This window comes from Tyto alba, unplaced genomic scaffold, assembly GCF_018691265.1.
Source record: "Tyto alba isolate M040663 unplaced genomic scaffold, T.alba_DEE_v4.0 Super-Scaffold_30, whole genome shotgun sequence".
Taxonomy (NCBI): domain Eukaryota; kingdom Metazoa; phylum Chordata; class Aves; order Strigiformes; family Tytonidae; genus Tyto; species Tyto alba.
In genome coordinates this window covers 1,360,881-1,377,724 of record NW_024881305.1, presented here as the reverse complement: position 1 = coordinate 1,377,724, position 16,844 = coordinate 1,360,881, and the positions used below count along the sequence as shown (strand labels likewise).

At 50.7% G+C, this 16,844-nt stretch overlaps 1 protein-coding gene across 1 annotated transcript in view; it reads left to right on the top strand.

Moving 5' to 3' along the window:
• The first annotated feature begins 9,844 nt into the window (after positions 1 to 9,844).
• Positions 9,845 to 16,844, top strand: part of PKP1 (plakophilin 1) — a 46,353-nt gene continuing 39,353 nt past the window's right edge. The window contains exon 1 of the mRNA XM_009972894.3: positions 9,845 to 10,230. Within this exon, the coding sequence (XP_009971196.3) occupies positions 10,029 to 10,230 (202 nt within the window). The 5' untranslated portion in view covers positions 9,845 to 10,028. The remainder of the gene's footprint in view (positions 10,231 to 16,844) is intronic.

The window sequence follows — 16,844 nt, the reverse complement described above, 5'->3', positions numbered from 1 at the left end:
ATAGATAAGACTGCAAAAATTTAGAGAGGGGATTTTGCAAGAAGAGATGTGGCAAAAGAGACTCAGAGGCCATGCAAGGATCAGCACTGAGTGTGCAGGTATGACTTGGGTGGTTAAACATCCTCATGGATGTCAGGGAAGCTCCTTGCCTCCTCTAGCACTGTTAACTGAAGATGGTTCACATGCCCAGCCATAAATTAGATTTGAAAATCTGTTTTTCTCTGTTTAGTCTGAAGGTGAACATGTGAATACTTGTCCACCTTGAAAACCCAACTCAGGACGTACTCTTCCTGGAAAGCAGACACAAATGAAACATAACCCATGCATGACACATGCAGATTAGCCTCAAATATTATCTCTAATCGTTAGTGTTAGATTTCACTATTAAAATAAACAATATCCTTCAGAAATAATGTTAGCAGTGCGACTCACGTAAATCTATGGATTGGTTCATCGTAGTTTTTATTTAACAGTATTTTATAATTTATTCAGAAAAGAGAATGAGCTTCTAAGTTATCTGGTTTATCCTTTGTGACTGAGATTACTGTTATCATCAAAGTCCCTCACCGCACACCACAGTGGATGCCAGGTGAGTAAATAAAGTCCTGCGAGGACCATCTCTGCCTGATGTTTGATGTCCATGTGCCCTCTTCATCCCCCCACACCACTTTGTCTCCTTGTCCTACCCCCACCCCCTGACCCAGAGTCCCCCCCCACCTCTCCTGTCCCCCCTTTAAGCCCTGGGAGGCCACTCTCAGGGTCCCCCCGGAGCCTTCTCTTCTCCAGGGTGACCCCCCCAACTCTCTCAGCCCGGCCTCCCAGGGGAGCTGCTCCAGCCCCCCCAGCATCTCCGTGGCCTCCTCTGGCCCCGCTCGAGCAGCTCCGTGTCCTTCTGCTGTTGGGGGCCCCCGAGCTGGCCCCAGCACTGCAGGGGGGTCTCCCCAGAGCGGAGCAGAGGGGGAGAATCCCCTCCCTGGCTCTGCTTCCCCCTCTTCTCCTGATGCAGATCAGGACACAGTTGGCTTTCTGGGCTTTAAGTGCACGTTGCTGGCTTTTACGGTCAGCTTTCCATCCACTAACACCCCTAAGTCCTTCTCTGCAGGACTCTCTGCTCTCAATCCACTCCTCGCCCAGGCTGGGTTTGTGCTGGGGATTGCCCCGACCCCCGGGCAGGACCTTGCCCTTGGCCTTGTTGCACTCCATGAGGTTCACACAGCCCCACCTCTCCAGCCTGCCCAGGTCCCTCGGGATGCCATCCCTGCCCTCAGGGTGTCACTGCACCACACAGCCCGGGGTCACTGGGGAAGTTGCTGAGGGTGCACTTGGTCCCTGTTAAACCGTGCCGGACCCAATTCCAACCCCCAAGGAACACCACTCGTCACTGCTCTCCACTTGGACATTGAGCCGTTGACCATGACACTTCGAGTTAGACCATCCAGCCAATTCCTTATCCAATGAGTGGTTCATCCATCAAACCCATGCCTCCCTGTTGTGGTTTGGGCCTGATCGGCCACCAACCCCCGCAGCTAATCACCCTCCCTTCCCCCTTCCCACCTGGGAATGGGGGAGGGGATCAGAGGGGTGAAGGGAGACTCGCAGGCTGAGATAGGAACAGTTTAATAATGGCAATAAAATGAGAACAATGACGATGATGGGGAAAAAAGAAGAAATATATAAACAGGCAATGTACAGCATAATTGCTCCCCACCCGCTGACCAATATCCAGCCCGTTCCCGGCCAGTGACCCCGAGATACCAAGAGCCCACAATCGCAATCCTGGAAGCGAGAGACAGAGCTCCTTCCCTACCACCCCTCCTCTATATAGTGAGCATGACGTGCCATGATGTGGAATATTTCACTGGCCAGTTTGGGTCTGCTGCTCTGTCCGTGCTCCCTCCCTGCTCCCTGTGCCCTTGTGCACGGGCAGGACATGAGGAGTCGGAGAGTCCTTGAAGTCTCGGTAGCAGCTGAAAACATCAGTGTGCTATCAGCATCCTTCTCATACCAAACCCAAAGCTAAAGCCAAAACACAGCACTCATCTAGTCCCTGAAAAGGAATATTAACTCTATTTCAGCCCAAACTAAGACACTCCCCAATGTAGAGTCAAGGATATTGTGCGGGACAGTGTCACATGCTTTACACAAGTCCAGGTAAACAACATCAGTTGTTCTTCCCTTACCCACCAGCGCTGTAACCCCATCGTAGGAGGCCACTAGATTTGTCAGGCACGATTTACCCTTAGTGAAGCTGTGTTGGCTGTCACCAGTCACCTCCTTATTTTCCATGTGCCCCAGCATAGATTCCAGGAGGATTCTCCCCATGACCTTGCCAGGCACAGAGGTGAGACTGACTGGTCTGTAGTTCCTTGCATCTTCCTTTTTTCCCTTCTTAAAAATGTTTCCCCTTTTCCAGTCAGCTGGAACTTCACCGGGCTGCCACAACTTCTCCAATATGATCAGTCGTGTCTTAGCCACTTCATCTTCCAGTTTCCTCAGGACCTGCGGATGCACCTCACCAGGTTCCAAGGACCTGTGCACCTTCAAGTTTCTTAGATGTTCTTGAACCTGATCTTCTCCTACAGTGGGTGGTTATTCGTTCCCCGAGTTGGGGTCCCCATGTGTCAGCCCTGCCCCGGTAAGTGTCTGGGTGGGGAGATGTGCTACCACAGTTCGTGGCATCCCAGAGCCTTCCCTGATGGGAGCCTGATGGTGCTCACTTGGTCTTGGGAATAACTTTGGAGTCTGTGTCCTCTTCTCAATCAACTTCTCTTCTCCTCCCTGGCCAGGGATCCTTGTAGCAGCTGAGGGTCCTCCAGGGATTGCAGAAGGAATGGCACATAGGTGGAGGAGTGTCTCCATCAGCATGACACTGTGCATCTCACACCAGGGAGAAATTAGGTGCTGAGCAGACATCAGAGCCTTCTCACATGCAGAACAGCAAGGAAAATGGGGAGGCAAAAGTCCTCTGGCAAATGTTTTTCCAAAAGAGGGGATGAACATGGCTTCAGTGTGACTGACAGAGGACATCATCACCCATCACGGATCCCAGTGGGCAACAGTGCTGAGTGGTGCTGGTGTCAGACACAGAAGTGATTAATGCTGCAGGACACTGTGTGCATGGGGTCAGCACAGTGTTTTAATCCAGAGGGGACTCGCCTATGTTGGCAGGTGTAGACAAACCCTCCTGGAATTCAGGTAGGCAAGAGGCCAGGCCTGGAGGACAGGTAGTGAGATGGCGTCACTGCATACTGGTGATCCCAGTGCTCCGGCAGCTCTGATCCTCCCCAGGAGAGGGAATCGCGTCATTGTCAAACAGTATCTTTGTGTTTAAACTAGGATGAAACTCTGATGGGTGTCCCTGTCGCAGGCTGTGGGGAAAAATAAAAACCCTTCCCAAAGCCCTGCACTGAAGCAATACTCTGGAGGGAAGGCAAAAGGCTCCACTGATGCCAGGGGCATCTGCACCTTGCTGCGGAGCACGTGGTGATGGAGCGACGGTGCTGCCAGCCACGGTGTGGGCACGTGGCCACGCGTAACCCGGTGGAGCAGTCGGCATTTGCTGTGGCGTGGCTCGTGGGCCATGCGGCGCTCGCAGCCCTCCTCCGCTCCTGGTCACACCCCATGTTCCCCATCTGTCCTAGGGGACTGTGGCGTGATCACCTCCCTCTCCTCGCTCCCCTCACCAGAGGCTGCTTTAACGAGTCAGGTCACACTAGGATATGTTGCTAAATCATTACATAAGCTGGTTCCTCCCCCACCAGCTGTGCTGGGGATTTCACAACACCATGGAATCAAGGGCATCCTCGCACCATTTACACACTTGCTGCCTTTCTAAATTTTGTCCTGTCACCTCTGCGCCTTTCACGATGGGAACAAGCTCTCCCTTCCCTGCAGCGTTTCTGAGCTGGTCCAGACTGCGATAGGCACGGGAAGGCAAGGTGTCCAGGTACCATCCTGGTTGAGGTGTCTGTCTACCTACTTTTCTCCACCTGGGTCCCCAGGTGTGGGAGACCATTCACATGTGTTTGGTTGGAGTCATCTCCCTGGACTGTGTCTTGACTTATGGTGAGCGTGGGTTCAAGTCCTCTCCTTGACTTTTTGTGCAGTGCACGCTTCATTGCGCAGTGCTCCTGGGCCTGGCAGCATCACCTCTGGAAATGGTGCCCTGCACTCCTGCCCTCCTTCTGACCGCTCCTGGAAGCAGCAGAAGCACCTGACAGAATCTGACAACTGCATTTACAGGGCACCACCCAGGTAATGCTCATGCACCCCATGGGGCCTCCGAAACACACTGGGGTGTATCTCTGGAGTCTTTCATGGCTGCGTGGGCTCTTCTCCCCCATCTGAGTGTGGTTATTCCAAACCCATCCATCCTCAAAAACTGCCAGCCAGCTCCCTCTGCACTTGCCAGACATGGGATGGCATGGAGAGGGGGGATTATTCAACCCAGGAAACATCTAGTAGCAAGAGAAGAACTGGTCAGGTCCTTGGGTGGTCCTCAAGACCTAGAAAAACAGAGCAAGTAGTTGAAGCTAGCGAGAAGATGTCTACCACAGAGGCCTGTCAGGTCTTCTGGGCATGGTCATGCAGGATTCCCTGTCACTTGGCAGCCTGTAGTAGTAGAGAACCTTGCTGAGGGACTGACATGTCCTCACAGGAATGAGACCCCAGCCCTGAGCGCACACAGCTGGACGTGGTGGGCAGTAGCGTGACACAGACATGTAGACCGACTATCCACGCTTATTTCAACAGCACTGCCTACCTTCAAGGGAAGCCACTCGCAGCAAACCCAGGTAATTGGTCCCCGAGAAGAGGCTGCAACACCACCAAAGGTAAGTACCATGAGCACAAGAAGTCCCTCATTGCACCCACGCCCTCCCACATCCTACAGATGAAACAACCTGCCAGTGATGTGCACCAGCACCGGGGAAGTCCTTGGGAGAGGGCCAGACCCAGAGATCCTGAGCTGAGTGTGCAAATGAATTTGTTATTCCAGACTCATTCAAATGCTGTTGCAAACTTTGCACTTGGGCTGCTGAGCAAGGACTATACCAAAGAGGGGCTTTGCCAGCAAGATCCCACGTGATAGGTCTTGGTGTGAAGCATCTCCCCTGCAGTACATCTCCTTCACAGAGGTGGGAGAAGAGACCACTGCAGGCTGAGCTCACCCTGAACTGGACATTTCCCTGGCAGAGAGTACTGTGAAGAGATAAGAGGAGATCAGAATCTACTTGACTGGTTTTGTAAAGGCTTCTCAAGTGAGATGGGGACACAAGGAGATGAAAACTGGGTGGACTGACCAACTTGATGGCCTTCTTCTGGAGGGGAAGCAGAGGTCCTTCCTTCTCCATCACCATCCTCCCCTCCCAAGGCACCTCCCTGGGGTCTGCCCTTCCCTGGCAGCTGCATGGCCACTCCTGATGCTTGTTTCCAGAGTGACCTGCTGACCAAGGCATGTCCCTTTTTAGCTGCTGACAAGCCTGCACAGCCCTCTGAGCTGTAAGCAGTTGAGAGTTGTGATGTTGTTGCTCATCAAAGGTGGGACCTGGGATGTGACGGTTGGCGAGGATGTCCAAGTGTAGGGTAGGGCACAAAGGACAACCTGTATCTTCAGCCTTGATAATATTGAGTCTGGCCCTGCTGTCAGGCACCTGCAGGTTTCTGCACAGGGTGGTCTCCAGCCCACAGATGTCCTGCCCTGCTCTGTGTCCCCTTGTGTGCATTCCATGTGCCATCTTCCACAAACAGGGGCAGCAAAAGCAGGGAACCAGGAACCTGAGCTCATGGAAGTCCAGATGACAAGGGCAAGGGCTTGGCCTGCTCTCCAGCCCCAAGATGGTCAGGAGTGGATCACAGGACACACAAGGAAAGGCTGGGACAGCTGGGCTGGTTCAGATTGAAGATAGGAAAGTTTGGAGGGATCTTACAGCTCTCTGCAGCTAATTAGCTGGAGGATGCAGAGAAGATGAAGCCAGATCTTCTGAGGTGCATGGATAGAGGAAGAGAGGCAACTGGAGCAAGCTGGGATGTGGGAAATTCCTCTTAGATACGTAGAAAAAAAATTCACCATGAGGGTAGTCAAATACTGGGGGAGAGGCCAGAGAGGCCGTGGGATCTCCATCAAACTTCAATTGGACAAGATCTGTAGCAACTGTGTCCCGACCCAGTTCAGCAAAGCTGGCCCTGCTTTGGGCAGAGGGTCAGTCCCTTCCTATCTAAATTATTCCATGTTTCTGTTAGGGCACACCTTAATGATGCATTAACTTTGTTCCCAGGTACTTTATCTCCATTACGCAAGGCTTTCATCTTGCTGCATGTAGCCTCACAGCTGCTCTACATGAGCCATCCTCCCTTTTTGTGGACAGATCAGGGATTTCCTTACTTTCCTCACCTAAGCTCCCATCCACAGTGGAAGATCTCTGGGGCTTGGTGAAGTCTACCCACTTTGTCAGGGGCCAGCTCATGATCTGCCTGACACTGTCACCTTCTTGTCTTCCCACAGCAGCACCCCAAAAACATTTCAGTGCCACATGTGTGCAAGGAGCAGAGGGAAGGTTTTGCTTAAGAACAGCCTGTCTGCATGTCTCAGCAGGCTTCTGCATGGTTTTACCCAATTTGGCAGCTCCATGCTCACCTGGTTACCCTGTTGGATCTGAGCTCTCCATCTGCCCTGTTCCTGTGATGCTTTCTGGTCCCGTAGAAGAAAGAGAGCCTTTCATGAGAGGCAGAGCTAAACTAAGACTTTGCAAATCTGAAGAGCAGGTTTCCTCCTGGAGAAACCTTGCCAGGTTCTGGTAAGTCTCAGCTGTGCTGAGGTGAGGCTGAGTCACTGCTCAGAAAATGGCATTATCCTGGGAAATTAAAGAAATTCCCAGCATCCTTACCTCTCTCCCTCCTGGTGACCACCCACCCTGAGGTAGAAGCAACACTAGGTGCTAAAAAAAAAAAAAAAACAGCAGGACACCCTGTCACCAATTTTGGGGGCCAGCTCTTTTCCCCCAGCAGATTTTGCAGCAATCCATAGGCACTTTGAGCTCAGGAGAGCCTGACAAGTTTGAACAGCAAACCCTGCATGGCTCTGGGAGCAGTATTGGGCCAGAGAGCCCTTTGATTGCAATCAGCAAGTTGGCAGGAATCCCAGGAACTCATACAAAAATGCTTTGAAGAGGCCAGATGCACAAGGTGTGTCCCCGTGTGGGGTGCGGAGCGGTGATTCACGGCATCGCCATGCGATGCTTGGTGCGCACATGCAGCCGTCAGACCGCAGTGAAGGCCCCTGTATCCCTCAAATCACCAGTTGCCTATTTATTTTAGGTTTTTTTGTTTTTTTGGTTTTTTTAGCTCTCCAATCTTTTGCCGATTGAGCTCTCAATTCGGCAAAGGGTTTGTTTCCCTTTCAGCCTTCCCCCGCTGCTGCCTGCGAGCTCCAGACAGAAAGGCAGACAGGGAATTTGCTTCAGGCACTGGTAGATGCAAGCTCTGCCGCTGCGCCGGTGCTGCGCTGGGCTTGCTGGGGCTGACACTCACCATGCCCTGCTCAGTAAGCATCCCCAGCCCGTGATTCAGAGCAGAAACAGCAGTTTGCACCGAGGTGCAATAAACTCCTTGATTTAAGTACCTTTTGCTCTTTTAGAGATGAGTTTGGAGTCTGTTGCAAAAACCCGGGAGATTCCCTCCCTTGGGCTAGACCATGCAAACTCACCTGAAGAAACTGTTGTTTCTTGAAAGCCTCTGTAAGCTCCTGTCCCCAGCTCCACAGCCCAGCTCAGCATTTTGGGTGAGTTATGAAACAGGGCAGATGCCAGAGCGTAGCATTTGTATTATCTGCCAGCAAATGATGGGATGTGATAAACACTTGGCTCTCCCGTGCAGGGACAGGGTGAGGGCTGTTCCTTGCCGTGGGGGAAATGACATTACAGGTTTGCAAGAGCTGGGCACTTTGTTGTGCAGAAGCCATCTGACGCTGACAGCCTGTCATTGATTTGCGAAAACATCGCTTGGCATCGATAACAAGCTTTCAGGAGAAACAAGTAGGACAGAGGAAAACAACAGCCAAGTATTGCTTCGCTGTTCCCTACCTGGACTGGAAGTGCACAGACTTATCCCCACTCTGTGAAATGCACAGGAGCAGCAGAAAATCCTCCACCTCACTGGGCATCAGTCACCCAGTCTTGGGCAGCACTCACCCCTCATCCTGGCTGGTCTTGCTTGGGCATGGTCTAAATGTCCGGGCTGGTTGGGTGATGGAGCAGAGTGAAGCCACTGCATCCCTTGGGGGAGGTGTCAGGAAACGTGGGGAGAAGGGGACCAAAGATAATTACCCTCTAGTTGCTCTAGTCCCACTTCTCATTGGCAAAGCTTGGGTTTCTGCTGTTGGGTTTCACTGGAGGAACATTCTGGAGCATCAGAAGAAGAGCATCACAATGTTCATCCTCCCCAGGAGCATGTCTTGTGCTTTTTAATACTGGTCTTGTTCCTACGAAACACAGCACCTGCGTGTTCACAAGCCACCAGGGAAACATGAGATCCGATGAACAGGAATGCAATAAAGTGCTTTCCCACTGCTTTCATGGAGGGACCCAGCATCTGGGAGCTGAAAGCACCTGGCCTGCCAGCAGCCAGACCCTGAGCACTGATGACTCCCACCAGAGACAAACCCCACGAGTCCTCTCCCCCTACAGCGCCCTCCATCCGGCAGCTCCTCCTGACCCTTCTCCAGGCTGTGTGCTGACCCGGGCTTGGGGGGCCCAGGAAGGCTCTGCCCGGAGCACCCTCCCCTCGGCCTCCCTCCTGGTGGGGTTTGTGCCGCTTCTCCTGTATCAGCCTCTTGTGGCTTGGCAGGAGCTTTGTCAGCGCTTGCTGTGACCTGAAACTGGTCACACCAGCACGGAGGTGTTTGGTTCTCTGCAATGAATCGCTGCAGTGTGGCTTGGCAGAGGGAAAATTCTCTGCTCAAATTCATAACCTGGCATGTTATTTCTTGTACAGACATTTTATCTTCTATTTTGCTTGCTAAAAGTCCTATTTTTCTCTGTGCTACCCAAAATTACTTGCAAAGATGGCCCCAACTCTTTGCCTAGCAGCTACCCTGATTTCCCAATAGGGCTGTCCCTGCAAAAAGTGGGACCCCCTTTGGGAAGAGGTCTCACCCCCATGAACACAACAGCACCCTGCAGTCAGCGAGACCCTCCATGACCCTTACTTTAGGTGCTCTGTAGGCAACCCTGCAGCCCTGGGCTCAGCGGCATGTCTTTGCAACCTGTGCAGGCAGAGGAAGCTTTTTGCAAATGGGGAGCTGCACACATTGACCTGGGAGCATCTTGGCAAGATGGAGCCTGGACCCCCAGGCAGGAACGGGCACGGAGGGCAGCGTTGCTCCTCTGACCCATGGCGTGTACAATGCTGCCTCTTAGTGACAGGGGCGTCCCCAGGCTCTTGGCACTGAGAGACCATTTTGATCCAGTTTATACTAAGGGAAATAATAAAATACAAGACGAGCAGGCTGTTTGGGAGATCCTTCAGCCCTCCGGCTGCTGAAGAGCACCGCTTCCTACCCAGACCTACAAAGCCTCACCCGTGAGCCCTTCACAGCGAAGGGGACGGTGATGTCCATCCCCAACCCTCATGCCTCCCAGCCTTGCCTGCTCCCCATTGGTACCCACATGCCCCCCACCTTGACCTGTCCCATTCAGCACAGGCTGGGGGAGGCAGATTTGGGGCGAGGGCAGCGGGGAGCCGCGTGCCCTGCAGCGGCGGCGCGGGGGCTGCGAGCGAGCCGCGGCGGGGAGCGCGTGGGTGTGTGCAGGCAGGGCTGTATATCCAGTCTGGCAGAGGGTGTGCCTGCTCACACGCCGGGGAGCTGAGCCGGGAGCAGGAGCCCTGAGACACCCTCGGTTGGGGGACGTATGGCAAGGAGGGGTTTGGGAGATTAACCCCAGCACAAGACGCGTTTGTTGTCGCCTTGTGTCGTGCGCGGTCAGGTGAAGTGCAGTCCCCTCTCCCCCCAGCCCCACGGTCTGCTTGCAGCCATGCTTCACTCTCCACTGAAAACAGCGTTGGCATATGAGTGCTTCCAAGACCAGGCCAGCTCCACTCTGGCTCTGCCCTCGGACCACAAGCTGAAAACTAAGGGCACAGGAAAACAGCGGGTCCAAGAGCAAGTGATGATGACAGTGAAGCGGCAGAAGCAAAAGTCATCTGTGTCGTCGAGCATGGGCCACTCCAACCGAGGTAAAATTCCACTGTGCTGTGGACAGCAAGGGGGTCTCCTCTGGGGACAGAGCAGATGTTATGGGGTGCTTTTGTGGGGTTTTGTTTGCGGGGGACAAACGGGTTCGCATGTCTCACGGGTTACCCTGGGCAGAGCATGCTGAGTTCTCTTGCACTGGGTGGAAGAGTTAGGACAAGACATGGAGCTGGATGCATGGATTGTCTCCTAGGTGGAGCTGAACTCTCCGGGGAGTGCTACACTGCTCTACATCCCTGAGGCACTTGGACGCTTCAGTGTGGTGTTATTAACTATTTGTTCCCTGACTCTAAAGCTGGAGTAGCTGACTAACCTCTGCAAATCCTTCCTCTGTGAGTGCCCCCACGGTTGGAATCCTCTGCTAGCCCTGTCCCCTCCTGCAGATGGGCAAAGCTGACAGCGTTAGCTCTTCCACTGTGCCACGGGGCCAGAGCTGGCCACGAGCTGGGGCTCGGCTGTCTCCTGAGCACTGTGCTAGGTGGAGAGCAGGCAGATCTGCCTACACACAGGACATAAACCTGAGCTCGGGATTCACCTGTGAAGCTCCCAACATTTCTCCCATTTGCAGGCTGAGAAGTGTGGGACCCTCCAGGACAGCCAGTGTGAGTGGTAGGAAGGAGATGAGTTCAGAGGAGAGATGTCCTTTGCTTACCATGTGTGTTCAGTGGGGATGCTCAGCCCCTTCCATTATGCAGATGGGTATAAAGGGGTACAGGGGTCCGGGCAGCCAGTTCCCCTCCATGCACTGAGTCTGTGCCATAGGCAGAAAGCATTCAGCTGAGTCCTGGAGCCCAGTTTCCTACTGGAATACCTTCCTCTTTGGGTGCCCATTTGTCAAATGGTTTCCTTCACCATCCTTGCATCTGGAGAAAGCTGATTTGAAGGTAAACCCCTGCTGGGAGCTGCAAACGCAGAGGGTTGTGACAGCCACAGCATAAAACCTCCTGGCTCTTGGAGGTGCTTTCACCAGCAGCTGCAGCAAGCTCACTGGCCTGGCTGAGTTCAAGGGGAAGAGGAAAGCCTGAGGCTTTGGGGGAAAGGGGGATGCTGGGGCTGGGACTGAGCCGTTCAGCTGCGTCCCTGCATGTATAGGCATGTTTGCTGGAAAACTGGGTGAGCTGGACCAGTCTCTGCCACCTCTTTTGGGGACTATGGCTTGCGTGGCAGCTTTTCCAAGCTGGATCACTAGGCTGAATCCAATACTGTTGAGGTGTCATGGTCCAGACATACATTTTGGGCTGGTTTACCAAGGGAAGCCAGGTGGCACTAGGCTGCCGGGTGAAGAGTGGAAGAGATGCTCCCACCAGAGCCATCCTGGCTGTGTGCATTGCAAGTGCTGCGACAGAGGGAACAGATCAGCTTCACAGTGGATGGCATGTGTGCAGTGACCCATGATGGGCACGGCCAATAACAAATCTCTGCTTTCTCTTTTTTTTCTGCGTTTATGCACATAGACTCCAAGGGGTGGGTGGGGGACAGGGCAAGGAGAGCTTTCTTCTGCCACTAAAATGGAAGATGCAGATCTCCTCCTATTTCAAGAGGGTTTATTGCTTAAGGTGTTCTGGCGTCAGACCTGACAAAAGAAAATACAAACCAGAATGAGATGAGAGGTTCTGGATGGGGATTGGGGCACTGCCAGCCTCCCTTTCCACTGAGGGGTATTTCAAGGGCAGGTGGGGAGGGAGATGTCTCCAACTGCTGCCCATAGACAGGAAGGAAGGGAGGCAGAGAGGAATTATTCCATTTGGAGAGGAGCTCAGGTGAAACCTCTGGGAAAAGAAAAAAAAAAAAAAACAAACAAGTTCCCAAGCTGCCCATCTCAACTCTACAGGCTGAAGCTAAACCCCTCCTCCAGACACATTCAGAAATGTCTGGGAATAGGAATTGCGTGGAAATGTGCAGCTCTGGTTTCTGTGTCCCAGGGAAGCTGAGTCACATCCAGCTCCCAGGAGCTACCTCCAAACACAGGGCTGAGGCCATCCCATTCCCACCACAGGGAGGCTGGCCAGCAGGAAGGTCCTGATGGCTGATTCACCCTGGCAGCTGCTCTCTTGGGGCATTTCTGGATGGAATCCCAGAAGGGCAAGAAGTTGCCATTTATTCTCAGGGTTTTCTGTTGGGTTGAAGCCTGAGAGGGTCAGGCTAAACTTTCAAGTATTGATTTTTATTGCTGTTGGTTGAAAGGTTAGCTGAGCAGACCTTATGAGGAACATTAATGTTTCCTACAAACAGGCTATGTGGGTCTGTCAGGTGTGGACGTCTGCCTGTTCAAATACTCCTCCAACATCAGCTACCTGCATCCCCCCCATGATTTCTCAGAGATGCTCCTCAAAGGCAGCACAAACTGGGTAATTCACAAAGCCCCTTGACAAAGCCCCAGTGCTTAGTTCCCTTTGCACCCAGACGGTTTCCTACGTGTGTCTGGTTAGGTGCTGGTCCAGGTCCAGCCGTCTGTTGCTGCATTTCAATCCATGATTTGAGCAGAAGTTAAAACATAGTACAGAGCTTCCCTCAGCTTCAGGAATGCTTGTGTCCCTGTATGTAGGACAGGGAGAATGGACATGGACCACTCTTGCATGTAGCAAGGATAGGCATTGTTGTATCCCATAACTGGAGTTTCTTTAGAGGGTCAACAGACGTTCCCCCAGTGTCCTGCTAATTGATGGATACATAAAATTAGTTGGTTGTTTGAAGCCCAGCAGATCAAGGTGTGGTGGCCACTCTCTGCAGATCTGGTGTCACCCAATATGTGCACAAGCCACAGCAGGGCAAGGTAATCCATCTGGGCTCAAACTGCTGTGCACTGGGGTAAGACAGTGAGCAGAAACCAGTTGCAAGCAGCATAATTCTGCACCCACCGTGGGGCCTTTTTCTCAGCACGGCAGCTATGGGTGTTGACAAGGATGGCTGCAGAATTTTGGGTCTGTGGAGTCTGCCCTCCTTGGGTTTTGGGTCTGTGGGGTCTGCCCAAGGGCATATCTACTCTCCCTACCATGGGAATAGCTAACTGGATGGCTCCCTCTGAATTTGAGAGTAATGTAAATTTCCAGGGAAAATTAATTTCAATGACATGGCAGGAGAAAAGGCCAGGCCAAGCTGAACCAGCTCCTCATAGCCAACAGCGCTAGTCTGCAAAGTCCTCTGGCTAAAGAAAAGTTTTGCCAGTGATTCGTCACTGGCTGGCAGGATATAGCAGGGAGCAAAGATCTGAGGAAACCGAACCAAGGAGTGTCGTATCCAACTGACTCGTGGCTGAGCTGTGATTTAGAGGTTTGCTGTGCTGCTGTGGCTGAAAGGGGAGAAACCCCATCAAGCTCTAATGGGATCCCACCTAGCTCTAAGGGGGATCATTACTCTGATGTGAAGGGAAGAGGAGATTTGGGGGATAGTAAGTCTTTTGAAGACTGCTGTAACCTTCCCCCAGCATGAGATGATTCAGTGAAAGCCATCTACTCTTCCACAAACCTTAGCTTACTGGTATAGAAAAAATATCAAAATCCTTTAGTTCATAGGCCAGAAGGCAGCAGTGAAGTTTGGCCATTCCTGTAAGAATCTCAGCTTCTGGGATTTCACTAACACCGCTCTCCTAAGAGGCATACAGGCTTTGCTTTGTGCCTCCAACAGACCCTCTTCTCTTACTACGTTTTTCCTATGTTTAATTATCCTTATTGTTTTAAAGCCATGCATAGTTTATTATTTAACTTGTCTAGCCTGCACTACCAGTGACTGGTTCTTGTCTTGCCTTTCCCTGCTACAGATTAATATTTGTTAGCATGCATTCATTTCCACAATGCTCCCTGTTAGCTTTATGTGTCCGGCTGAAGTCTTTCACTGTTGTGTTTGAAAAATGGCCCTTTTAACACAATTCTTCTCCTTGCCATCAGTCTCTTAGCTTCAAGGGGTGTAAAGCTGCCTTTGAAGAAAGTAAATGACTCATCAAGCACAGGCATATTTGGTTAGATGGAAGATTCCGTTTTCTCTGTAATGATCAATAACAGCTATAAAGAGGAGGATGAGGGCAAGGTGAGCGGGGCTCACAGTGATTAAGTGTAAGATCTTGCAGTCCTTTCCTGTTGTAGTTAGTGTTTCCCCTGCGAACTGCAGTTAAATGATATTTTAGATTGACGAAGTTTTGAAGGAAATACCTTGGGGCAATAACATTTGGGGGTGATAGAGAGGGGTCCCTACAATAGCCCAGCAGTGCCTGAGCAGCCCTCAGGGGTATTTTCTGCCCACAACCACGGTCACTGCGAGGCTGTCCTTCATCTGTGACTCTCATCCATGTCTTTTCTGCCTCTGTCCCATCTGTTATCTACTATGAATACAATGGTTTTGACTACTTCTGTGTTTATCCAAGTTCAAGTGGTCACTTCAGAGACTTAAACAGCTGCTTGATGACAACAAATGGGACACAGTCATATGGACATAGCTAGAAAAAGCACCAGGGAGGTAGCTTCCTCAAGGAGAATTTCCACCCTCTGTCAGAATGCTTTTTTCAGGAGATATAGTCTGTTTTTATCTGAGATTCTCAGGACCTCTGACCAGCTTGTATGGTAATTACCCTTGAGGTGGCTGAAAAGAATATCCTTCCTCTCCCTGAGGGCTGGTGATACACCTCCAAACTGGGTCTCAAGATGAACCAGGCAGAGAAGTGTCTAAACTTGCAGGACTAAACAAAGATTATGTTTTCTTTATCCACCTTCATCAGAAAATCCCCAGGTTCTTCCTGGACTTCAGACTGAGCTCTCCAAGCAATAAATTTCAGTTGCATAGTGGCAGGAGAAGCACCTTCTCCAACCAGCAAGGCGGCTTCAAAATGCCTTGAACATTTGAGGTTATATATAATTATATATTTATAAGCCCTTATATACAAGTTCTTGGAGGTGAAGGCAACTCTTCAATAGCTGAAGAACATAAACTTGCAGGAACTGCCTGATCTCTTGAATTTGGCCATGTAGTGGTGAATTTATAAAAGACAATTAGAGATGTGCCTAAACCGGCTTATTTCTGGTGTCTCCTTGCTCAACCCCAAAGTCTTTAGTGCAGTGCATGGCAAGAATAGATCCTGAAAGGAAAAACATCTCCAGGGAGGACTGGTCATATTAACCTGTGAGTCATGCCCAGAAACCCTTTCTTCCAACTGCTCACTCACAGTGTCGAGAAAATGCTCCCAGGTCCTCCCAGTCACAGTTGCACGAAGTTTGCACAGAATAAGTGGTTGATTGTAAGAAGGAATTTTCAGGAAACTGTTACCATGGGATTGTTTTACCTTTGTGCTCAGAACTTCCGTTATTAGTCAACTCTGTCCCCAGGTGAATCACCTGACTCAAACTTATCATTTCAAGCCTTGTTTTGCTTCTGCTGAAGCCCAACACTGATGTTCTGATCTGTTTCCTGGGTCCCTTCTTTTTCTGGGAAATCTCCGGGTGGGGAGGCAAGCGCAAGGCTAAGGGCACAGCTGAATTGTCTCTCCCGTTGCATGCCAATAGCCATTTCCTTGCCTTATCAGCAAGTTCTGTGCATCTTACTGTATATGAAACAGAGTTGAAGAGATATTAATAGGGAACAATGCCCACCAAGTCTCTGGACTATGGAAAATTATATCCTGTGGTTTTCTGCACAAGTGTATGTCTGTGAAGCTGCTCTGCTGTTGCTTATTCTGCATTCAGTGACGTTCTTTGGATGCTGCCATCCACGCGGTCTTGCTCCTCTCTTGTTGACAATAGAAAGCAAATCTCATTATTTATACTGCATCTACGGGAATCATCTTCCTGAGAAAATGCAAGAATTTTTAGCCACGAACCAGATCACCATAACAGGTTCTGGATGCCTTAGGCAAGGCAATAAACTAGATTTATTCCAAGGATCAGTGGCTATAGAAGACCTGAGTGTCTTCAGGGCCTTTGTGGTCAAGCTTATCCAGTTTATCTAAGAGATGAGTCTTATCAAACAATCAGAGAGATTAGGATATTTCTGACATTACCCACCAGTTTAGGTGCATGACTTAAGACAGGTAAGTCCTGATTTTGTACTTCGTTAGACATTCAGAGCTTCCCCTGGAAGTTAATTGAAGTGTAGGGTTTGGACTTCCTCATAACGGGACTTTTGATGCCACAAATATTGAGCACTTTTGAAAATGAAACAAACTACCTTAAACTCTTTTGGACCATCTGAAGAGGGTTGAGGGAATTCTAGTGTGGAAAGAGAATGACTCGCTTAATTTTTTAATGTAGGGATGAATGTAGCATTGAGTAAAATACTTTTAGGAGGGATCCAAAGATTGCACTGACAAGGACTACTGGTGAGAGATATATGGGCTAGGATAGGTAAAGCCAAAAACTCTGAATAAAGCACTATGAAATAGTAGAAATGGCTGATGGGTTCCTCCTGATCCAAGATATTTGCATCTTTATAAAACATGCCTGAGATCCAGTCTCACGCATCTTCCCAGAGCCCCAAAAACAATGGAGCATAAAACATTTTCAGGAAAAGAAAGTACAAATAGACAGAGTGATCTTTTAGAGACTGGAGATTGAAATTTAGGGCAGTACTATTATGGGTTTTAGACTATTTCAGATCCCCAGGTATTAAATAGACT